This window comes from Melanotaenia boesemani, chromosome 22, assembly GCF_017639745.1.
Source record: "Melanotaenia boesemani isolate fMelBoe1 chromosome 22, fMelBoe1.pri, whole genome shotgun sequence".
NCBI classification, from domain to species: domain Eukaryota; kingdom Metazoa; phylum Chordata; class Actinopteri; order Atheriniformes; family Melanotaeniidae; genus Melanotaenia; species Melanotaenia boesemani.
Genome location: NC_055703.1, coordinates 20190389 through 20216078, shown reverse-complemented (window position 1 = coordinate 20216078; position 25690 = coordinate 20190389). Strand labels below are relative to the sequence as shown.

At 37.7% G+C, this 25690-nt stretch overlaps 1 protein-coding gene across 4 annotated transcripts in view; it reads left to right on the top strand.

Moving 5' to 3' along the window:
- The first annotated feature begins 242 nt into the window (after positions 1 to 242).
- The window catches only part of rgs6 (regulator of G protein signaling 6), an 82544-nt gene continuing 57096 nt past the window's right edge, over positions 243 to 25690 (top strand). The window contains exons 1-4 of one of the 4 annotated variants that reach the window (XM_041975362.1): positions 243 to 276; positions 362 to 442; positions 621 to 727; positions 9077 to 9394. In XM_041975362.1, coding sequence (XP_041831296.1) covers positions 9191 to 9394 — 204 coding nt within the window. In that variant the 5' untranslated portion in view covers positions 243 to 276; positions 362 to 442; positions 621 to 727; positions 9077 to 9190. The other 3 variants (XM_041975363.1, XM_041975364.1, XM_041975361.1) reach the window with 3 other exon arrangements.

The following is a 25690-nucleotide window of genomic DNA, read 5'->3' as shown; positions in this document are numbered from 1 at the left end:
ATATGCTGTAATCTAGGAGCTATTTTAGGGAAAGGTCTTGATTATCTAAGAAAAACATTGCCAAACATTTTTAAGCAGACTATAATAGCATGTTTTAATAGCAGAAGAGTTGATATTGTCTTACCTGCAGTCCAGATCTGTCCAGCTGGACTGGACCGTTTTTGATCAGTATTCAGTTAAATAATAATAAAATGTGGCTTTATGCTCCTACATCTAAACTCTTTTGGAGACAGCGTTGTAACAGGAAATCTCGGACTGAAGAGGTTTTGTGTCTGTGTATGTTAATGTGCGTGAGTGTGTGCGTGTGTGAGAGACCTGCTTCTGTTTCCTCCCTTTCTCACTCCCTCTCTCTCTCTGTGAGGCGGTTGTTGGGTCGGTCGGTGTTGAAGCCGCTTCTTGGCTCCGGAGCTCCAACGAGGGATGAAGATAAGCGGACGCTGAGGTGAGTAAGATGGATGGAGGGAAATGAAAGACGGGATGTCATGGATTAAAATAAATTAATAAAAAAAAAAAATTAAAGAGCTGGTTTAGATTAAATTAGGTGTGTATGTGTGTATGTTTAAAAGAAAACTGTTGTTGCGCCGCGCAGTTTAACGCTCCTTGTGCGGCTATGTTCTCAGAGTGATGCGCTGAGGTGCCGGCTGGATGCTGGATGATGTGACAGTCATTTACGTTTCAGAGGCGTGTGCGCGGCACGAAGAGTGTTGTTAATCACTTCATCTGCTCAGTTAAGTAACATTACTCACGCTCCTGCGGGTGTTTATTTGTTTGAATGTGCACAAAAATATGCGACAGTTCACATTATGTTTGTGTGTGATATGTCCTCAAATGAAAGTGTGAGTATATAAATGAGGTTGCAGCGCGCGCGCTTGAGCGTGTGTGGGGAAGTGGAGTGTCCTGAGAGGATATATATAGAGATATCACTGTTAATCTCCCAAGATAGCTGTGTATCATACCATCCATCAAACAAAAACTCTCCAAACTTTTCTTTTTCTCTTTTATTCCAGCCACCACATAACAAACTAACATTTCATACCCTATGAGGCTATGTGGATTTGAATAGATAGGGCAAACATAGTCTCATTTTAGCTTTACCATGACAGTTATTGGTGACTGATGAGATTTTGTCTAATTTCTTCTTCTTGGATTCATCACTTAAAGGTGCCCCTTTATGTTTAGGTATCAGGGAACATCTGACCCTTCAAATGGGGCATTTAGAAGCTAAACTTAGCTCTTAATCTTAAAAAAATAAAAATAAAATAAAAAACTAAAAAGGGTCACTAAGTATCTTTAATAATGAAAGCAGCTTCTATTTGAAATAACTGGTGTTACTTTGTTCCAGGCTTTATGGCAACAAGTCTCCTTTTTCTTTTTTTTAATAGAAAAGTGCAAGTTGACAAATTTGCCTGAGGCCCAACCTTATCCCCATTCTCCTTCCCAGCATTGTATCATCCAATATTACTTGATCTCAGTTAAGCTATTGGAACTGATTGAATGCATTTATGTTGTGGAAAACCTGAAAACAGAGATGCTTTCATATTGTTTTACCCAGAAAATATTGTACTAAATTGTGCCCTTGTCATAAGGGTTATACCTGCTGTTGTACCCTCAACAGTGGGCGCTTAATTGTGCTGTTGCAGTTAGTACCTTAAGTACCTTAAGGCCACATTTTTAGCTCTGTGGTGGGTGTCTTGTACCATAATTTAACAATACTGATGCTCGAGTGACAATCCTTTGTACCCCTGAAGGTACAATTTGATTTGTTTTCTGAGTGCATCCAAAATGCAGTGAAGACCTGTAGACTACTTTATTGCATGAGCAGAGACGCTGTTTTACTTGCAGAGAATTGAAGGTTTTATAGTAATACTCCATGTTTTCCCATGTTTTTTATTTTTTATTTATTTATTTATTTTCTTTTTGTCTGCCCCAGTGTGCTTGAACCAAAAGCGGAAACTTTGAGGTTTGAAAGAGTGCACTGAATATTTTATTTCCCTGTAGAACAAAGAAACTGCTGGTTTACTGAAACCTAAAATGTGTCACAAATGATGCCGTTCCATGATAAAATAAACTAGCCAACTGAGGTAGCAAAAGCACCATCTGAGGGGTAAAATGTCTCTTTGTGTTTATAAAGTTTATCTAAAAGGTCTGCCTCATGCACTCCAAATATTGTGATACCCCAGCATTTATGGTTTACATATAATTTCTGTAATGTGTAATTATTTTGTGATATTTAATATCGAAGGAAAATATGCAAATATTTTGTAAAAGTTATGTTATTTATCATAAAACATACTGTATGTCCTAAATGTTGTCCATGGCCTGGTTTTGTTAGCTGCTGCATATAAGGCCCTGCAGTAAGAAGAGATCATCTTTCTATATTATGTCAATTTATTTCAGATACTTCTGCAGAGGACGATGTTATCTGAACACACCGAATGCTAAGGCACATTCTTAAGCTGTTGGAGGAAATCTAACACAAATTATAACCTTCAACAGCAAAGAAAATATACTGTATTTATCTGACACTTTTCCAAAGAGCAAAAAGAAACGACACCAGATCAGACAGATAATATGAGGATATAACATCATAAGCTTCACCAGAACTTCTGTCAATATTACCTTTATTGTTCTGTGATTCGTTTCATTGTGCTGTGGTTTCAGTAGCTCAAATTTCACAGTCAGCAGTTCAGGCTGTACCGCCACTGGTTGCTAATGGAACATATAAAAACTTGTGTGCATAAATAGAATTTAGGGTTGGAAAAGATTCATGTTTACACCCCAGGGATGGAAAGTGAGCAGTGACAGCTATATCTATCCAGAACATTATACACATTTTCTTGTTGCTATTAAAAAAAAACAAACATACAACACACTCTAATAAGTTAATAATCTCTCTTTGTGCTGGTTCTGTGATGGATTGGCGACTTGTTTTAGCTGTACTCTGCACTCTGGAAACTGGGGTAGGCTCCAGCTCCACTGTAAACCTGCATAAGATAAAGCAGAGGAAGGTAAAGGATAAATTGATAACTTTCTAATTACTTCTCTCTTGTGTGAGTAATTTGTATTATGCTTAAGACATTTTTTAAATAAATTAGACCAGATGAAGTCTGTTTGCATCAGTACAAGAAAGAAGTGTCACCGACAATAAGTCTTCCAACTGAAACAATACAGAAGTTGTTTCTACCCCTAAAGAGGGAGTTCCAGCACACTTGAAAAGGGAAAGAAAACAAAAAAACAGTGCAGCTTGATGGCGTCCTTGATTTGTGGGCACCCCTTGGTGTGAAACAGCCAGACATCCAGTTTTGCCTGGAGCATCATAGTGATGGGTGCTGCAGAAATTGGTGGCTGTATGTGTGTGTTGCACTGTGGAGGGTCCAAAGGGGAAAGGACTTTGGAAACAGCAGGCGCTCTCGCTGTCATCACAGCGTGTGTTGAGATGAAAAAGGGCGAGCAAAGAAAATGTTTAGCTCCGGATGTAATCGTGTTAATTTGGAGTTACAGCAGAATTTGAGGCTTCCATGAAAAATTGATGTTGTGCTTTTCTTTCTGTCATCTCTTTATTCCCTGAAACAGGGCATCTGGAGCAGTGAAGCACTGCATTCATGCAAAGTTGTCATCTGATGGTAAACTGGTAGGATTGGGGAGCATAAATGAAGACTAAATCCCTTCCGGAGCATATTCTCCATTTTATTTTTTTAGAATTAAAAAAGGAACAAACGCAAAAAATTTGAGTGATGTCATCCCGTCTGTGCAATTTCTAATTTTCAGATCTGTGTATCGCATTTATACGTGCCTAGTTTCACAGAGTTATTACAAGTTACAGAAAGGGGAGTTGAGATACAACTGTTTTTTTCACGAGCGCCAACATTTTTTGGAAGATGCATTTGATAGCAGTTAGCATGCGCAATAGATAAATTTAAGAAAGAATCAGATGCATGACATTGAAATATATTTTTCACTCAAGATAAAAACAATTCTGCCTTAGTTTTAAGGATTAAATCTTACATATGTTTTAATTTTGCTCTAAAGATTACCTCACTTGACCCCCCAATTCCTTAATGCAATTAGGCCAACTAAGTTTTAACTGACAAAGGTGAGACAGTGTCTCGAATCTTTAAATCATTGAGTGATCCAGACCGATCAGACAAGAGGACTCAACCTGAACATTTCATTTATATGCAAAATCAAGAGATAGAGCTAATCTGGTGGTATTGATCCTGGCTTACAAGGCTATGTGTGATCCCAGGAGCATTATAGAGTAATGGGAGTGTGATCTTATGCACTATGGGGGTAAACAAATCGGGTGTTTTGCTGTCTGCGTGAGGTGCAGATTTGGAGAACAAACAGATGGTGTGTTTGGACTAAAGACAGCAGCTTGGAAGCCATTAATTCAGTAACGCTTTTTGCCCCTTTCTGATATTCAGTTACAAGGAAATGTCACATTTTTCTTTTCTTTTTTTCACAAGAAACAGCTCTCTGAAACCCAGAAAAAATTCAAATGAAAACAAACACCTAGCTGATGAGACTATTGATCTGAAGAGGTAGCTGACTTGGAGCTAAATGTCTGTTTGAGCAGCACAGCTGGGCTTCCACTTCAGAGAACATTACATTGGCTTGCCTTTATTACCTGAAGCTTTATAACCTAATTAGAACCATAACTTCACCTGATCAAGTTAGTCAGTTAATCTGAACCAAGTCCTCACCTTAACACATGCAAACATGGAGAATTCCCATTAAGTGCAACTATGAAAATAATGAATTGTTGCTTTAAAGGTCCCATTTTATGCAAAAGTCACTTTCTAAAGGTTTTCTAACAGTCATATCTGTCTTTATAGCCTGTGTATGAGGCCCACATATGAGAAAATTCTGTCACCTCTCTTACTTGCTTGCTCCATTTTTGGCAAATGGGTGCTCAAAGAGGTGAGTCTAAGATCTTTCCTTTTGGGACCTCACGAAGGGAAATAACCACTCCCTCTGGTAGTGGATATCGCCATTGACCCATAACCCCCGGCTAGAAAAGAGCCTGCCCTCTAAAATCAGTGAGCAGGGGGAAGCATAGTGTTAAAATCTGTCCAGTTGTGCTCTTTACATTTGTGGTTGCAAGGAATTGTGGGACAGAATGTTCTCTGTGAGACATGGAAACTGATCTCATCAGACCTCCTAAGTAACCAAAAACATAAGGAGTTAATTTGACCAATGACAAATGAAACCTCATTTTTTTCTGGTTCATTTGAAGTGTTCGTTTCTGGATAAAAGCCCTGTAGAACACCTAGCACTTTGTGGAGGAAGTTTGGTTTACATGTCGACATTGTAGGAGAGTTAGTGGTTGTCCAGTTTTGCAGAGTATGTGTTATCATCATTATTAGTGTTGTCATTATTATTGTTAGTGGTAGTATTCGTAATGGTAGGAGAAGCAGAGTTGGTGGAGATGTAGATTAGTAGTTTTAGTAAAAGGAGAAATTGAAGCTGCTAAGCAAAGGAAAACCTCATCTGGGAATCCTTTGATTTGACTGCTTCCATTAAGGTAAGCAAATGTATTAACTAAGGCCTGGTACACACATAAAGAATATCGGGCTGTTTTTGTCCTGATTTTGCCCCTTCCTGACCAAGGACGCCAAACACCCGATTATCTTGAGTCTTTTAAGATTTTCCTATAAACTTATCATTTAGTTTGAGGTTTGAGCGAATTCGTCCCAATAATCGGCTTCGAAACGGGTCGTGGCTGACAATCAGAAATATTAACGACATTTATGACAACATATCTTCACGTGTGTTTGGAAAGCGACGACTCCTGAGTTGTGACTGTGTGGATTGTGACGTGGAACAGAATGTAGCCAATCAGAGAGCTAGCGGACTGGGGAGCAAGGAAGGACATAGTCTGTGCTCACGCTGTCTCCATTCTGTTATGTTTTAAGTTCTGGATTTTTCTATTAACAATAGCCTCAAAATCACCATCATTCCCTCATCCTTTATATCCTCTTCCATGCAGGTTGTTGCTATGGTTCTTCTTCTACATTTTTGTTAGATCACGTTTAGTCACGCAAGATTTCTGGCTCGGAGGACTAGATCGTAGATCAGTTCCAGGACAGCATCGTTATGTCTGTGTTGTTCTATGATGAGATTATCTGAGCACACCACACACAGTATGATTAAAACTGTTACATTTTTTTCTCCTCACATGTGAGGCCTCGACCAGATAAAAAAATCTCATCAGATTAAAAAAAAAAAAAAAAAAAAAACTTTATGTGCGTACCAGGCCTAAAGGACACTGAGTGTATACCACAGCCAGAGCTGTTTATTCACAGAGCAGCTTCTGTGTAATGTCTGGTAAACTGTTGACACAACAAAAATATATGACACAACTGTGGTAGTCACATATTTCTATGTTTGCCCATTACTGGAATATAGCTCAATAAAACGTCATCCTTCATGTTTTACACCCCGAAGCTTCAATAATCAAGCCTCACCACTTCAGGGAACGTCATTTGGCATAATTTGTAAAATCTTGTACTTTTTATTTCTCAGTCACTGATCTGTTTATAACTTAGTTGGACTCCTCAACTTGAGATCACTGAGCTCTGGTGTCTCTGAAAGCCATGCCAAATTTATAGTTTAAAGGAGGCAGTGAATGCAAGAGTTAAGCAGACGAGAAAAACAAGAACAAGAACAAACTTGAATACCACTGCAAACTCAGGCACTTCAAGACAAGAAAACAACAGAAATAGCCACAAAAATATTAAGTCAACAACTGTAGAGAAGACATGACAGAGAAGAGAGAACAGCGAGGAGTTTAACTATACTGGCAGAGTGGTGATTACATGATTGGATGCAGGTGATTCAATTAGCAGCGAGGAGCAGGTGGTGAGTGGCTGACAGGTCTGAGAGGAGACCTAATTGAGATGTATGATGAACAGGAAAGCTAACAACAACTAAACTAAATCTAACTGAAATATGGAACAAAACTCCAGACTATGGCTAAACATTATAAATGATTGCCTCAAAAAAAAGAGCCAGTAAAGGAAAAGCACTTTGAGCAAGGCAATTGAAAGGTATGGTTTTAATAGAATCTGTTTGTTGTAGAATAAAGAAATATGCCAAAGGAAAGTGAAATATTAGCTGTCATGGTTTAGTCATTCACATGGATTTGTGTCACAAATTTTCATGATTTAAGCAGATTCATATTAGCTATATATATATATATATATATATATATATATATATATAATCAGAGAAAAACTAATTGTTGTCTCAGTGTGATTTGCTAATATTTTCTATCTTAATCACTCAGCAGGCTGATGTAATCACAGTAAGCAGCGTGTGCATGTCACAAAAACAGCTTTATTGACTGACTACATGCATTTAGAATAAATGTTGATTTAAAAAAACAAAAAACTATTTGATATAAAAAGATAAATACAATGTATTTTTAATAACTTTACAGTATGACTGGTGTTTTGTCATTGTATTAAAGCAACAAAGCCCATCTTAATTTGACTTTACTCTGCCTACAAACTTGAAAGTGTCATCTGTTTTTAGGTTACAAAGTTATGGTTATAATTTGTTTCTCTAGGTTTGAAATGATCGCTTACACAGCTATCAAAAATGTTGAAAGTTAGTTTATAGCTGGTTAATTTAAGAAAGGACTTGTGGGTGTCACATTATGCTGGAAACAGACCAACTGAGGACGGATGTACTTTTAATAAAGAGCTGGGTCTGCTCCTTTACTGTCAGTCGGGCAATGGTCTGGAGAGAAGTGATGACGAGCAGCATAGCAGGAGTTTGCTGTTGAAAAGAGGCTTAACCAAAACAAAAGAAAGATGGATCTCTCAGAGCAAAATTGGAGGTCTCTTAACACATAAAGACAATTTGTTGGATTCAGAACAGAAATTAATGCCTCGAGCAGCTGAAAAGAATCATAAAATCTGCACCAATTGTTTGAGGAATCATCTTAATTCGAAGTTATCTACTGAAAAAATAAAGGCTGTGTAAAAACAGTTATCGGGAAACCTGATAAATTTATGGAAGATCAATCTGGAAGTTTATTTGGTGAACTGACTCTGAATTGTTTATTCCACTCGTGGTTAAAAGAGGTGTTCTCGCCAAACAAGCCGTCGGATCTGAGGGGGCCATCCGGCTGATTCCTGGGGTTTAAATGGAGTGTAAACTCCACCCACCTGGCTTGCCACTATGTTGCCTGGGCGATAAATGGTGGGGACCCACTCTGTTGCAATTATGTTGGCTCTGGGACCATAATGCAACTCTACTCAACCAAGGAGAGTGACAAAGACAAATGTTTTAAGTCCTCACACTGAAACCTCTAAAGTTTGTTTTTTATTAATTTCTCCTCTTTTGAATTTTTTCTTTTTTTTTAATGTCCCATCTGTCTGCAGAAGATAATATTTTGACAGCTGCCAGTATGTTAAGAGGGCATACAGAACGTGCATGTGGCTAGGTGTTTCTGTGGCCTGGTTGCTCTGCATTATATGGATTTTATGCTTTCTAAACTATAATTGAATCTGTCTACATTTCTCTATACACTGAGCAGCTAATATGAATAATGGTAGAAATAAATGGATTATATTCAAGCAACAATGAGTTATTAATGAATTTGCTGCAGGAAAAGATGATGCAGCTGAAGTTCAGGGCTTTAATATTTTTTTAAAGTTCCATTTGGGCGTTCTATTTCATTTCAACTGTATATTTCATCTGGAAACAAACCCTATAAATCATAGGAAGTCACAGATGTTTTACAAAGTTGTCCTTTTGTAAAACATACCATGACATCTATACATGCTACACAGGCTGGTGATCTAAGTATTGTGTAGCAGATTACATTTATATGTTGGGTGAAAGAAGGAATGCAGGAAACAAAAACCTTAGGATGATGTATTATAACTCCAGTCTCCTGTGATGGACTGAGAGGAATAGCAGAGATAAGAGAAAATTAAGAGTCTGATGTCTCCATTACATCCTTCCTGTGCCTCCTGACAGAAGATGGAGAACAGGACTGATGGGAGCCAAAAGCCCAGCGGTGAGTTGTAGGGTCCAATTCATTTCTCTCTGTCTCCTACTGCAGCCTCCAGACACTGACGCGAGAGCACACAGGAGGACGTAAAGGAAGAAGTCTGACACTGATAAAGGAGAGGGGATAATTCGACACAAAGGAACACGAGTGAAAGACAGTCTGGTGATGGCTGAGGCACCTCAGCAGCAGCAGCAGCAGGAGGAGGAGGAAGAGGAGCAACTGACCAGCTCTGTGGAAACCACAGAAGCAGATGAAGGGTCAGAGGAGCCGAAGGAAGCCGTCAAGACGGCTCGCCCTCTGCTGTCCATGAGGTCCATGAGCAGCGTGGACCCAGATGATGACACCCCAAACATGATGGTCTACAGAAAGGTAAGAGGAAAAAGACTGTTAGTTTTTTTTTTTAACATGTGAACACAAGGATGAGAAGTGTGAGAAAATCTCAGAGTATCAGAGCAGAAAATGTTTTCTTTGAAGAGGCAAACCTGTTGTTTTTGTGCTTTGGAATTGAGAGCTTTGATTTCATATTCTTGCATAAAGAATGCTGCAAGCTACATAATTTACCACGTTGAAAGACGAGACTGAACTGAGGAAAAACAGATTTGTATACATACTGTAAGTGATTCAGAACACTGTTTTCACAGGCTTCGTCATCCGTCCACCTCAGGCGACGCTTTCAGAATTCTGAAGAGAGCATTTTGTTAGGTTGTCAAAGTTTTGAGGAGTCGGTATTACACTGTTTGGCTGTACTCTGAGACATTGCTGTTGTTTACAATTGTTGCAAGTCTGATACCATTACAGAGAGCCAGCAAACCTTTGAGACGCAATTACTACTTTACGGTGTCTGTTTCATCAGCTACCAAAGTCGGTCTCACACTTAGTTGTTTTTCTCATATAATGAAGCACTGGAATGGCTTTCTTTCATTCCCACAGGATGTTAAAATCAACTTCAAACATGGACTAGAAAAAAAAACAACTTCCTCTTTAAATGTGCTACTTGCGCATGTAGATTTATGACTTAAGTGATTCATTATCACTAAAGAATTCAGTTCAAATGGTACATGAGATGTTAGTGGTGCCACCTCTGGTCTCAGCGGACAGAGTCTGGCTCATTAACTATCAGGCCGGAACTAAATTGTGCTGTATGAAGGTCCTTAAGGACCAGATCTCTGGCATGCTTCTTCTTCACAATACAATTAGTTTTGGCAATGATAAATTGGTGTTTAAAGTGTCACACAGACAGGAATGTTGGAGCTGAGATTTGATACTAATCTGCCAAGAGGTTTTTTTTTGTTTTTTTTTTGCGACTGACCCTGACAACTGAACTCATTGTGGAAGAGAATAAACAGTTTTTTCATACAGAAATCAGTGACATGTGCATGTCATGCAGAAATGGATTAAAAAAAAAAGATTGCAAGAAATAAATTGCCTGCAAAGCTAATCTGAATGGATTCATGTCAGCATTGCTTTCCTGCAGGCAGTAATTGTATGTTTACTTATTTATCATGACCCTTAAAAAGCATCCTGCACTGAAAACATTGTGAAAGACTTAGAAGAATTTGCTGACTATTTCCATTTGTACATTCAGGGTCAGTAATAAACATATGAAGAGGTGGAAAATTTTGTTCCTGCACAGTGTGAGCTGTATTAAAAAAAAAAAAAAGTATTTATAAATGCAATAGGGATATAACAGATTAATTAGCATCTTCTATCATGTTTGAGAAGTTGAAGTGAATATGTTCAGCTTACTGACAAAGTGCAGCACCTCTAGTTGACAAAGTAAAGGAAAAGGCACTATTTTGGAGTGAGGAAGCTGTTGTATTGTTTAACTTTGCCTCAGTTTGTGTTGACAGGGAGCTGTAAACTTTAGTCAAAAGTTGCTACCTAGAGAAATTTGAACCTGAAACCGAAAGGAGTTTCTTTTTGAAGAGTTTTAGAAACTCTTCTAAAAAGGTTTGCTCTTTCCAAAGGAAACTAGACTTTCAGGAAACTAGCTCCACCAGAAGCTCAGGGATAAATACAGAATTCATCTTTTATTCCCCACACGACTGAAGAAATCATTTTGGATTTATATGATTTAACTTTTTTAGGACACAGAGCTATTTGGATGATTGCAAAGTCTTGGGTGGCATAAGATTGTTAGTTAGTAACTGTGACCTAATATTGCAGTGAGCATGGCTTCAGCTAAATTTACAACAGATTTTATGATCTTAATGCAGATTTTAAGCATGTACATCTAAGCTATGCATCTGAGTCAGAAAATACCTGCTGGTACTGGTAGGATCAGACAAGTGTCCTCAACCATTCATTTCATGAATTCTCTAGTCATAACACCTAATGTGACTGTTTTTAGCCTATGTTACAACCTCTTTTTAAAAGCCAGGGGAATTGGGGTCAATAACAAAAACAAACCAGACCAATTTAAAGATATTTAACAATTTATTACAAACCCAGGTTCTAACAAAAGATCTTCAATAATAAAGCAACAAAAGGTGTCCTTTATCTGGTAATATCTTGTCCGGTAAAAGTAAAAAGAAAACAATTAAAAGGTGTCCTCACTATGAGGTAACAATTAACACTTACCAATTAACAATTATATAGGGAATTAAACAATCCTTTTTACTTATTCAATATCAAAATACAAACTAAATTACAGTCTTACAATTATCCTTAACATTACAAATTAAAGCTTTCTGTATAAACCAAAAATATCAAAATGTCTCCTAATGAGATTAAACAAAAATCCTATACAAACTCAACACAAATAACTACTCACAAAAGATGAGTGTCTCTTCTCAATTAATCAACACAAAAAGCACAATCGTGCACCAACTACAGGAAACTACTAAATGCTCTTAAACCACAAAGGTATTCTCACAGACCAGCATCTCAGCCACAATCCCAAGTTGGCAAACTGAGCACCTAACGGAACACAGCTGCCCCGATTGTTGGCGCTTCCTCCTTTTTAAAGACCCGGAGTCCTGTTGATTGGTTCTTGGAGCGGAAGTGCGGAAGACAGCCGTCCAATCACTGAAGAGCACAGGTTGGTCCCACCAAAGATGAGGCTGAACAGGCAACGACCAATCAAAGAGGAGGTGGATGAGGAGGGAGGTCACAGTCAGATCCACAGCCAATCGCAGGGATGCAATCTAGCAGCAACATATAAATAACACAACCCCAGTAGTTCTAGTGCCTAAAAAAGCTACTGTGGTGCTTCATCTTAGCAGAAAAGTTATGATGTGTAAAGAGTGAGTGAAGCATGTTATAGTTGATTGGGAGATAACGACTTACTAAAAAGGAGGTTAGATACCTACAGGCTTTATGGGAAAATGTACACTTATGACAACAATGTGCAATTAGCATTTTAGCTGTGTTATGGACTGAAGCAGTCAAAGTATTTCTCTTGGCCATAATCACTTGTTTTACTTGGGGGCGAAAAAAAAAAAAAAAAAAAATCGGTATATGTGTATGTCTGAGTGGTGAACTCATTGTAGATAATTTGAGTATGAACAGACTGTCAGGCTTTGAGAATCTGGAGGTGTAGCAGGAATAACAAGATGCCAACAACCACTGTCGACTGTGATAAATGAGGTCCTACTGCAAGTTGGAGAGAAGGATTTAGATAAAGATAAGTAAGAGTTATGGAGCATGAGTGAGCAGCAATTGGATGTTACCTCTGCTACTCTAAGTAAAAGGTTACTTATGGGGAAAGCCAAAGACATGTTTTACAGCCACTGATGTTTTTGAGTTATGAATTACTTTGTTTTGCTTCATGTAGCATTTCAACATGAATAATCATCAGAACCACTTCTTAAGGAAGTAAAACTACCCTGAATATGTGTGTATGTGTGCAAAGAGTTGATCATAACTAAATAAAAACAGATTTTTTTTTAAACTTAGAAAAAGACATGATTTTCTCTACACACAATGTATGTGCGGTTGAAGCCAATTAAGCTCGCATTCAGATAAAACAAAACACCGAGTATTATTCACCAACTTATCATCCACCATAGTGTTGCTTCTGAAATGGACCAGATAACGGGGGGGGGGGGGGGGGGGGGGGGGGGGCACTGTCAGTGAAGTTAAAACATTTTCCAATGTCTGCTCTCGTGCTTACAAACACTTGGCTGTACTTCTGATTTACAATATTTGGCTATTACACAGAAGACTGCTTTGTTATGAATTATGTATGTCCTACACTGCATTCCCATTAGTCTCTGTAGATGACTCTTCAATCAGTGGTAGGGAGATGCAGATTGTGTCCCAAGTTTGCCCTTTGAAAAGCTTTGGGACACAAAGTCACTTGAAACTCCCAATTCTACACTGCGACTTTTAACCAAGTGAAGGTCCGTTTTAGAGGGGTGGAGGGTTAAATCGGAGAGCAGGTACTGGGTCAGTGCTAGAGGAGTAATTACATGAGAAGCGATGCTTTGCTCCTTCAGGGAGCCATTTGTCTTCTACACAGTTTTAGAAAAGTACATTAGTTCAGTTCTTCCTTTTTTCTCTTTTTTTAACCCTCTCCCTTCTGTGGGTTTTAAGAGCTGCTGTATGCATGTGTGACTAAGAATGCTTTTAATACTGTTGATTGCTAAAGTATAAAATTGGCTTTGAAATAATTGTGATCTTATCTGCCACATGTAACCAAATGTCTTTATATTTGTTTTTCTCTAAGTCAGTATACTCTTTCTTAATCAGCTCAATTTTATTATTATTATTATTATTATTGTTGTAGTATTCATTTGTCTTTTGTGTTTATAGAGATGGTCTTGCATTTATATGATTTCTCATTGCTTGTGCATGAGTTTTTTTTCCTTGTCAGCTTCCCAAATGATAAGGTGAGTAGATGCAATGTTGCTGACAGGAGCCGAGGGTGTTGACTCAAAAATCCACCAGCATGAATTCAAACCTGTCAGCCAGCATCAGCTCATAAACACTTCTTAAGTGTGTCTGTGTGTGATAAGCAAGGAAAATGGGATGCAGTACATTTGTTTGTGCTGGACTCTGTGTGTATACAGTGTGTGTGACTTCCAGCACATCGGACCCCCCCCCCCCCCTTTTCCCTCCTCTCATTATTTTGTGGCTTCCAGTCTAACAATAGCAGCTGTTGAATTGCAGGCATTTTTCTACTGAGCGCATTGCTCATACAGATACCTTTTTTCTATATTCCTCTGGGCTTCAGGAATGTTCCCTGAAAGAGTTCAGAAGTTTGGCCTTGAAATGCAGCAGCCAAACTTCATAGGTTTGGATGCTGTTTCAAGAACATTTTCTGCTTTTAAGGTCTGATTCTTTGGTATGCATGTTGGATTTATCAATATGAAATATTTACCCATCAGTATGTGGTAGATGTTGGGTATTTAATGCATCTGAACTTCCCAACAATGGCAGTCCATTTCTTTATCTCTTCTCCTTGTTCGTAATAAATGGATTGTGTGTGTGTGTGTGGATGCCTTTTTTTTTTTCTTCCACTACTTGACTGATTGCAGCTCTTTGCATCTTGTTACTGTCACCAAGAGGCCAGAGGAGAGCCAGAGGCCAAAAACATTTTTTTTTTTTTAAACTGATTTTAGTGTTTTGCTCTTGGTTATAGAGTTCACCACCTGCCTAGTGTCAAGTCCTTCCTTTGAATAGCCATACACTCCTCTGGCCCTGTTTTGTGTGGCATTAACTTCCTGACAAAATCACAATTTTTAGCCTCACCAGATCTTGTCTTAGAAATTTTCTTAACAATTTGACACCAAATGCACAATAGAAATCTAAAAAACATGAAGACAAAAAGTGCATCAGTGATTTTCTTGGTGTTTTTCCACATGTAACAAATATGTGTCCTAATAAATATAAAACAACCCCCTTCTCAAGACTCAAATGTGTCCACTAAGCAAACTTGGGAAAAAAAGAACGGAGCTTTTAAAAACAAAAATAAATTGCCCTTTTAGATAAAATATTTAATGGTCTCATGGTCTTTAAAATCAATATTTAAACATACTGTCATCTTTGTTGTCTTTTCCAGGTCTATTTGTAAGCTGCCTGATACTTTTCCAGTAGGTTACCTTGGAACTAGGATTGGAAGGTCTTATTGGATTTCTGCGAACATGCAAAGAGAAAGATGAGGGTTCCCCTTCAGAGGGACAGTTCTGTTTTAAAATCTGTAAATCTGATCAACAAATTTCATAGTTTTAAATTTACTTTATTAAAAGCTCCTGTGAAGAGGCGTCATGGTTTGGTTATACTGAGGGTATATCTACTGCATAAAAGTGCCCCCTTTTTAAAATAATTTCAGCCTGATTTAGGGGAATTTACTTAACTGTGTGATAGAAAACATAGGCTGCCCAATGTGAAGAGTTATTTCATGCCTTTTGAGCTTTTGAGCCACCTTATTAACCATAAATTCCAGTCATGTCTATTCACTGCAATCCAGTGCATATTTATTAGCCAATTGCACACGACGAAGATGTTCACTGGTGAGCAATAACATGAGTCATCGCTCACTGAATCTCTGCACAGCTCTCTGATGAACTCTGTATCCAAGTGGATACTGCAGTTCAATATTGTTACTTTGATCACGTAGCAACATCATTTTAAGGAGGGAAGTGGCTGAACAGGTTTTCTATCTAGTATCTTGCTTCACTGTTGGAAAGATTTTTTTACCCCCTAATTATCTTTGTAAAGAAAAAAAATGTGTTTAGGGGTTTGCGTTAAAAGTGGATGCAAATGTGAAATTAATACTAAACTGTTACTGTATAAAAATCAAAGAATATTATGGTTCGTATGCTCATAGATTTCCACCTCACATATAGTTTTTTTTTCCCTTCTGCATTAGGGATGTTCTTGTTTGTTCGTGTATACTTGGATGTATGTTTGTGTGCTGCTTGTCACTTAGTGAATGACTAAGCACATGTAATCACAGTGCAGTCGCCTGCAGATATCTGAGGAGAGTTCATCACAACAGAGCAGGTAAAGCACAGCAGGCTAATCAAATCAAGGTGATGGGGAGAGGCTAATTGGAGGAGTTTAAATTGCAAATTTTAAGATGACAAGATGATCATTCATCCCTTTTTTCCATCTAACTTTTGTTCCTTCTCATGAACCCTTGCTGTAATTTAGTAATGCAATCCTAAAATGGAGAAGTGTGAGATAAATGTGTACCTTTAAGACCGAGAAGCAATTCCAACCTGCTCATACTAAAAACTAGTTTGAGCATATAGTTATCTATAGAGAATAGTTAAAAAAAAGTTGTAAGGCCATTGTGGTTAGGCAGGAAATGCCTTGTGAAGCTGAAGAAGCCTCTGACTGATGTTGTAGAAAAAATTACCAAGAGTCTAGAATGAGTAAAAGTATATAAGGTTTATTTACAGGAGACTAATTGAATAAAGAATTACTTGCAAGTAAAGAGAGTGGTCGTCCCGAGACTCTGGGGATTCATCAGAGAAAATAAGTTTTATTCAGCTGGTCCCCAGCTGAAGGTCAAACAGCAAAATAATAAATGAGGAATAGACGACTGAGTGGCACCACTTTCTTCCAGTTTTCAGACAAAGCCCACATACCACAACAAGCTGATATCCCAAACAACTATTGCCATCTAGCAGGTGCGAAAACCAGTCGCAACTCTGCCATATCAGAGCTCTGGGAAGAAAGTGGTCAGTCTGACCTCACACACGCATACACAATAAAAACTGTAACTTCAGTATTCTGTAAAATGAGAACACAAAATATGAAAACGTAATAGTGAATGGATTAACAATAACAAATGAATAAAGAAAACTGAATATATATGTGATTATTATATGAGTATATATGAGTGATTACCATATGCAGCGAAATTTCTTTCACACTGAACACGCTCCCTTTAATGACATTGTGATAAAGAAGTGTAGTGCTCATTATGGTGAATGGCTTGTGCAACATTTCTCCTTCTATCATCAGCTCTAAGGGGTCCAGACTGGTTTCTAGCATAGAGACCACTGCATTTAAGATTGTTCTTTCTTTGAGTTACAGGGTCTGATGCTGCTGACAGACTTGAACTGTTCATTAACATAAAGATAAGTTACATCTTGCTGAAATAACTGAACCCACTCTTCAAAACTCAAATCCTTCACTGTTCTTGTAGAAGCCAGTGTTGCATTGCTGTCTAGATAGTTGTCCTTGTGATGCCCCCGGTGTCTGTAGTCCTCCATTCTTTACTCCCTAAAATCCGCAATCATCTCCTTTTTGTCTTGTTTATGTTAAAGATGAGGCAATTATTCCCACACCATGCCACAAAGTAGTCTACATTGCCCTGTGCTCTGCCTCTTACAACATCCACCACTGGTATACCCCACAACTTTAGAGTCCTCTGATCATTTCTTCAGATGATAGGACTCTGGGTTGTACTGAAAATCAGAGATGAAGAAGGTGAGAATACAGTTTCCTGCCATGATCCTATCCTGCTGAACAGCCTCTGACATGCATCCCTTCAGTCTCACAAACTGTGGTCTGTCAGGTCGTCAATATTCCAGACATTTGTAGAGACATGCTCTCACATAAGTGCAAGCAAACAGGGGTGCTGTCAATCCTGGAATTTGGAAAAAATGGCCTCCATTCAGTGGAGAAACAACTGCAATGGATCAACACAGAAGGCATTTCTTCTATGTAAAAAAAAAAAAAAAAAAAAAGGCATTTCTGGTATTTACAGTGGAATTTGGTGCTGGTGATGGAAAAAGTGGCAAAGGCCTTTCCCTGGGACAGGGTCCATTCCCTGGGCCTGCAGAAATGACATCCTGAGTCCCCAGTGAGTTCCTGTTTCACACAGGTATAATCCAAACTAATTCTTCTTGGTGTGTGCACTTGCTGCAGTTCTGTTTTTCTTCAAAAAAAAAGAAGTGAACGTTTGAATAATCAGTATCACACACAAATGAGTTTCCTTGGATATTTGGTCACCACAAGCTCAAATGGATGAGTGGATCTCTTCTTGTCAATGATTACAGAAAATGAGGAAGACAGAGGCTGAAAGTATTTACTTTAGATTTTCCACAGTGTTTTAGTGGGTTAAAAACAGACTACGCTGAGCCGCTGTGTGTCAGTTCATATTCAAGCATCAAAGCACCAGAGCCCAGAAAGAAACACGAACAACTTTACAACCAGATGCACCTGAATGAATCTGATCTGAACCACTCTCTGAATTCCTTGTAAGCTCGTTCTCTTGTTTACTCCTGACAGCATAGAGCCGGTTGGTTGTGAGAGTCTATTGAAGCATCAGTGTATTTGTCATGCTCTGGTTGTGTCGGACAGCAGGTGTCAGAGGAACCCACTTGGCCTCGCTTCTGTCGGTGCTGGTTCATATGAATTTAAAGTGACTACATCTAATTCACAGTTGTGTACTTTTATGTGCGATGGGCTGGCAATGCATCAGTGAATTCTATTTGCTTTGGAATTGACAGTGATAGTAGCAGGTAGATTGATATTGGCGTTTCTAGAAGCAGCTATTATTATAATCAGTTATTTTATGCTCCTACTTGTTTTACAATTCACAATCTGCTTTGATCCTTTTTACCTTTTTAGCATTTTCTGACTTTTGTTACAAACCTTTTAATATTCTGTTTAATCTTATGAGTTTTGTATCATATTTATTAAATTAAATAAAAGGAAAATTAAATGGAAAAATGCCTGGAGAGAAATTCTAAAAATAAGAGTGCATTTATTTAATTATGCATTTGTCAAATGAATGTCTGTGTACTGTAGTCTGTAGCTGGGTTGACACTTCTGTCTTAGATGGGATGCTCTTGCAAAAGACATCTTTGATCTCAAGGACTTGTTTTCTCCATTTTTAACTTGTGCTTTTATCATCTTGGATCAAGTTTTTGGCAGCATCCTTTGGGGAGTGGACATCAAAAAACAGCCACGCAAATGCATGCAGGTTCAGAAGTGAATAAAGTAAACATGACATCTCCCACTAGCCTATGAACAGCAATGTAAAACTCTTGACTTTGGCATTTTGCTTTCACCAGATGGCTTTCTTGGAGCTAGAATGTTGGGCATTGAGAAAGACACTTAACACCTGATTGGACATAAATGCTTATCCTTGAGGCCTTGGAATCCATACTGTCGACCAGTGGTTCCCAACCTGTTGTCTCGGACCCCCCAAAGGGGTACCCCCAAAAAAGCACAGGGGGGGGGGTCCCTGAGGCTTTGAACATTTAGAGCCATTGTGATTAATGTCCACACATTGTCCCTATTCTAAGAGGAAATAAAAAAAAAAAAATACAGGTATACGTAGGTAACTTAACTTTGGCTTTCTAGAAGGACAGGACTCAGCCAGAATACATTATTTCATTAACTGCATTTCTTTTAACCTTTATTTATTTTTTATTTTTATTTTTTTAATGCACTTGTATTGCTTTCTGCACCCTGCTATAACGATTTATGTAAAGCACTTTGAATTGTCTTGTACATGAAATGTGCTATACAAATAAATTTGCCTTTGCCCTTATTTATGGTGAGAATCTCACTGTTTGAAAGCATAAAACCAAGCATTTCGGCACGAGGTGGGGCAAGAGGTCCATGGCTTTTTAGTATTATGCATGAAGTGGGTCCTCAAGGAAAAAAGGTTGGGAACCACTGCTGTAGATGGTCTGCAGCAGCATGTCTTCTAAATGTTCATCATATTGACAGTTCTCAGGCAATTTTCACTACCTACTATATATATTTTTTTCTTCTTCTTGATTGCTAAAATACCCACACTGCACCTTACTACCGTTTGTCTATCTGTAGAATATCACATTTATTGAAGTCAGTGCAGCATGCTTTTGCAAACCACAGCTTTTTAGTAAGAGATTAGCCATGTGGCATGGAATATACCATATAATGTGTTTTGCAGTCACAGTGGTTCTTCACAGTTCTTCTGCAGAGGTGGCTAAATATTTTGATAAAGGTGTATTTCTATTTTCACTTTTTTTAAAAATGCATGCAAGATATTTAAGTATAATTCTTACAATACTGCTAAAAATATAACAATTATATATGTGTAAGCTTTCAGCATTTATTTTATAATGTGACAGCAAGGTGTGGAGAGAAAAAAACTTCATTTACTATCTCACTGGGAGAAGTCACCTCAAATTTTAAGTTGTTGCCATGTTTACTCTTTTATTTATCTATATACCAAATGAGCTTTGATTTGCACTCAGGCATTCAGGTGATCATACAAAGGCCTAAAGGCAACAAATACTGTTCTGTAGTCAGAAGAATAGTTAAAAAATCTAAAAATATGTAAAGAAAAAGAGATTGTCAATGTTAAACGCCTACTGTGCGCACCTTTTGGCTGAAGTACATCCTCATCTGCATGTTGAGTTTGCTTTTGTGAGACTGTGCACTGCTTATGAAATATATTTCTGCAGATGGCAGCTAATGGTAAATAAAATGTTGCAACAGCACAGGATAAGTGAGCATTTTGTTGCTTATCTTTGTTCTGTGGCACCACAATTTTGTCATTCATACAGTGGTTTTGTCTCCACAGCAAATTGTTTAATCCCTAATTATTCTCACAGATATTCATGGTGTAACTGGATTAACATATTGTTTTGTTAGCGGAACAATGACGCAGGCATTTTCTGGGCTGTAATGAGACGTAGTACAACCTCCTTACTTGCTTGTCAAATCTGGCAGAAATTACAAATCATCACATCAAAGGATTACAACTGCACAAAGAACACAAAACACACACATATAATATATATATAATATTATATAAAATGTGTGTGTTCACATCTTCCCTACATTCATAGACAATTAGAAACAAAAGGGAGAGTGAGAAATGGAGGCGGTTAATTCAACAGAGTGGCAGTAACTGTATTCATACAGGTGTTAATATTTGGATAGGAGGTTAAGCTCGGCTGTAAATAAGTACACCTGCAGCTATTATTGTGCTAATGCACCATAGAGCTGCCTCAGTCCAATGTTGTGACACCTGTTTTGCTACTCTGTGGCAGCCAACTAAGCAGACAGAGCACCCCCCCACCCCCCCATTAAAAAAAAGGCAGTGAATTACTGTATATTGAAGCAGTTTTTCTTTTTTTATCCTCCAGGGAAGGATGGTCATGGCTGAAGAGTTAACTTAGCAAATTTATTATCTAAATAATGGCATTCCCTGAACATCAATCAATGATCTCGTTCTCTTCTCATCTTGTATTATTGAATTAAAATGAATAGAAAAAGATGTTTTCAGATGGTGAGAGTAAAAGTGTTGACTAAACCAAAAATACAAACTACCTTGACTTTATAGGCTGAAAAGGCAGCTGTATCTAAGCCTACTCAGTCCCTGCTTCCACTTTTTCTATTTTTAAGTACCTTGATAGGAGAATTCAAAGTTAGGGAGAAAACATGAAAATCTAAATCTATCACAGCATCTCTGACCAGCAGGTTTGTATTTAATCTAGGTATTTGCTATTGTGTGTTTATGTATTTAGCCTTTTTGCCTCTGTATAATTATGTGTGACTCCTTTGAACCTAAAGGAACTATAATCATGTCATGAACTGATCACATGGTGCTCTTATGGATGTACATGAGGTAGGATGGCTTATTATTAGACTATTTAAACCAGAAGCATAAAATGATCTTGAATCTTGAATGCAGACATTTTGGGAAAAAGGGAGCATAATAAGAGGGAAAATTTATAACCTGTCTTCCTCCAGAGGATTCTTCCATAAGCTATTTTATACCAGAACATAAATGTAATGTATTGCTTTGTCATACTAGATTGTCTTTACATCAAGTATTGAAAAGCATACTTTTTTTTTTCTTTTTTTATCTAGCTAAGGACATGGATATTAAAATGACAGACATGACGTTTATATGTCCATATTCAGGAAATTAAACACAGGCTTGACTCGGATCACTTAATAGCTGCTTGACTCCTTTTCATGACACTACCTAAAAGATAGAACGGATGGAGGGTGGGGGAGTGTTTATTACACAGGGCTGCAGGGTGGCTGTAGTCCTATGCGGAAAAGGGCACTGGTGTGCTGGATCCCCATTAGGAAAACACTGGAATTAAATGTAAAAACAAGATCAAATAACCCTAAAAACACCAAGAGCAGATAAGACGGACAAGAATAAAGATAATAAAATAAGACTAAACATAAATAAACTTTTTGTTGGAAAAAATTGATTTGTTAAAATCAGCATTTATTAAAAGAAAAAAATTGTTTTTGTTGGCTGTGACGAGGTTTGAGAAGCAGAGTGTTCTGGCCTGTTTAACTGTATTACAGATTTTGAGTTGATTAAAATTTTATAATGGCTTGTTAGTTTTCTTATGGGACTACATGTCGCTCTAAAATCTCCATGTACTTTTCAGCAATGATGGAGCCTTCATACGTAAGCTGCCCACGCCACATGCACTAAAGCAACCCCATACCATCAGAGATGCAGGCTTTTGAACTGTCTGCTGATCTTCTTTAGTCCATGAGTCTATGGTTTCCAAATAAAATGTCAAATTTTAATCCCTCTTACCACAATAACATTTTAGAGATGAGAAATCTCTTTTTTAAGAGGGACCTGGCCAAGAAAGGCAGCAGAACCACAAGTCCACACTGTAGGTGGTGAGATCTTCAAAGTCTTCACAATTTTACATCATAGAACATTTCTCTGAAATTGTTCCACGATTTTTTTAAATGCAGTTTGGCAGAGGTCCACCAATCTGCAACAATCTTTACATCTGAGAGGCTCTGCCTCTTTAAAATGCTCCTTTTCATACCAGGTCTTTCTCTGTTAGTGCCCCTAAATTATGGCGCGGCCATCCTTTGCCCCTTACACCCCAAAGTCTATTTTTAAAAACCTTCTTAAAACTTTCTTTTACTTACTTGAGAGCTGATCTTATTTATTCTTTCATTTATTTTTATCTATTTTTTATTGTTTTAGATTTGACTTATAATAAAAGTAGCTAGATAGATACTTTATTCATTTTATTGTTGTTTTTGTTTTTTTCTTAATGCTTTTATTTGACCTGTCTCAGATGTACAGCACTTTGTTTCAGCTGTCTGGTGTTAAAGCTCTTTATAAATAAATTGATGATAAATGGATAATACCCAGTTATATACTTACCTGTTGCCAGTTAACATAATTGATCATGAAGTGCCCGTCCAGTTTTGATTTGTGTCAATTATTTCTCCAGCCTTTTGTTGCTCCTGTGCTAACATCTTTTAGTTGTGTTGCTGCTATCAAATTAAAAATGAGCTAAAATTTTCCATTAAATGGTGAAATGTTAGTTTCAACATCTGACATCTTCTGTTCTGTTCGGGAATAAAACATTGATTTCTGAGATGTTTAAATCATTGCATTCTGTTTTTAATTTACAATTATATATCTGAACATTTTTCAAAAATTGTTACACAATTTTTTTGTTGCAGATTGGTGAACCTCTGCCCATCTTGACATCATTACAGTGTCCCAATTCTTTTGTTTTGGTAAGCTCTGATTAATCAGCTGTGTTATACAGTTTGTGTGTTTAATTTACAGGCAAATTCAGTTTTACTCAAGTAGGAACTTCTACTTTTGTGTTTTGTGCACCAGTTATAATTAAAAATGAGAAGTGTTGGTTAGAAATTAGACTTAAATGATTTATCTCTTTGCTGAACTGGGCTAATCACCACCTTTCTCTATTATATTGCAAATATGGAGTTTAAGTCTTTACAGAATTATGATATGCATTTTTGTTAAACTATACTAATCCTGTGAAATTACTTTTTTAACCCTCCAATATTTAAGGAGGGAAAAGACAAATGGGGTGACTATGACTTTGTGGCCATAACTGCCTTAAAAGATTTTGGATTTAAATTCAGTCAAATAGTTATGACTAATTACTGTTAATGTATGACTTTCACAGACTTGTAGACCACTTCTATGGCTACTGAGTATACTGTTAATGGCCACAGCAACTATAAGACTACAGCATGAGGCTTTAAGCTGAAGACTGACAGTATGGATTCTGGCCTGTATTTTTAGTTGGAAAAGACATTTATTTGAAAGCCTGCAGGAGCTCAGAGATGGCTGAAACAAAGGTGGTAGAGGTTGCATGTCCAAGTGGCAGGTTTTGATTAATGAATGTAAATTTTTGTCAGGAACACTCTCCCTGTAGCCTTAAGTCCATTAGAGAACTTGGATGGACACATAAAAACACACACACAAAGCAAGAAGACAACCCATATTTAACTGATGGATGATACAGATGTAAGATCACACATTGTTTTTCCATTAGAGTTTCCTCTCATTGTGCTCTCTCTTATTCTGTCTACCTCCAATCAATCCTGGGCTGCACAACTTTAGTCTCTTTACTTTTAGGCTACAGTAAGCTGAAAGTTTTGTTTTTATTTATTTTTTTATTTTATGGTCTGTCTAACTTAATTTCTGCACTCTTGAGAGGTTGAATGTGAGACATTATCTCATGTTTTTCTTCCACTAATTCACCATCGGAAATAAAGACTGTTTCCCTTGATACTGTTATTGACATGACATCAGCAAAGCCAAAGGTGACATGAGTAACATTAATTCAGAAGACAATACAACAGTTTAGATGGACGTCCATTTTATAGTTCAAATGGTATAGAGCACGGCTACTCACATCCGTTCTATGTGAGTGCAATGCTCCATGTTATCAATGTATCCCTGCTCCAACACACCTTAATCAAACTGATTCATTGTGCAGAATTTTTTAGGCTGTGATGTGTTGGAGTAGGGATACATGGAAAACCTGCAGGAGTAGTACTTGTGTAAAGGGTTCTGTAAATAGGGGGCCAAGGAGCCATTAGTTACCCCATGTTATGTAGCTTTTTGAGCTGAATTGTTTCTGATTAGACAGTTTGATCCATGTTGCCGCACAGTGTAAGAATGTTTCCAGTAAATGACCATCTGATGCAGAGGTGGGTTGGTGTAAAAAGTGTAAAAACCAACAGTAATAAAAGTATTGCTCAAACTGCTAGAGGTTTTTGAGGATAATTTTTTTTGAGATGGCACTATCTTCTGATCAATGTTGTATTAGCCCCTCCTGAGAAGCATTCCACTTAGGTTGCCACCAGGATTAGTTTCTGTTTCTCTAAACTGAGCTCTGCAGCTTTGTCTGGAGAGACACTGACTGCTTGAAGGTACACCACACAATTTAAAAAACACTTTATCTCTTTTACCAAATGTTCTGAACTTTCTGATACAGCTATCACAATTTCAATTTATTTGTAAAAGTTGCAGTGATTTATTTTGTTCTCTTTATGATGTTGCCAAGTCTGGACTCATGTCCTTGCTAGTTTCAGTCTACATGAAACTTGTGAATTCTTTTTTTTTTTTTTTTTGGCCATTTTAGTCTTTGGATGTGATCTGATGTCCTAATTTCATATCTCTGTCTGCTCTACTTTTTCTGCACCATGTTATCTCGCTTCTCCTTTACTATTTGCCATTTATCATGTATTGTACGATTTTGTTTCAGTATTGGCAGAAACTGTACTTCAGCAAAATGAGAAGTAGGCCAAACTGTGTCTGAGCTCCACTCGGAGTGGAGCCAAGCAAAACTCAGGTGCACCACTGTATGTTGAGCTGCTGTAATGTTTCAACTGCAGTATGGTTTCAAGCTCGTCCAGTTCGGAGTGGATACAGCTGCTACCAATGGGTGAAAGGACACTTGGCAAACAGGTGTATTGTGAGTAAAGGTTTAGGAG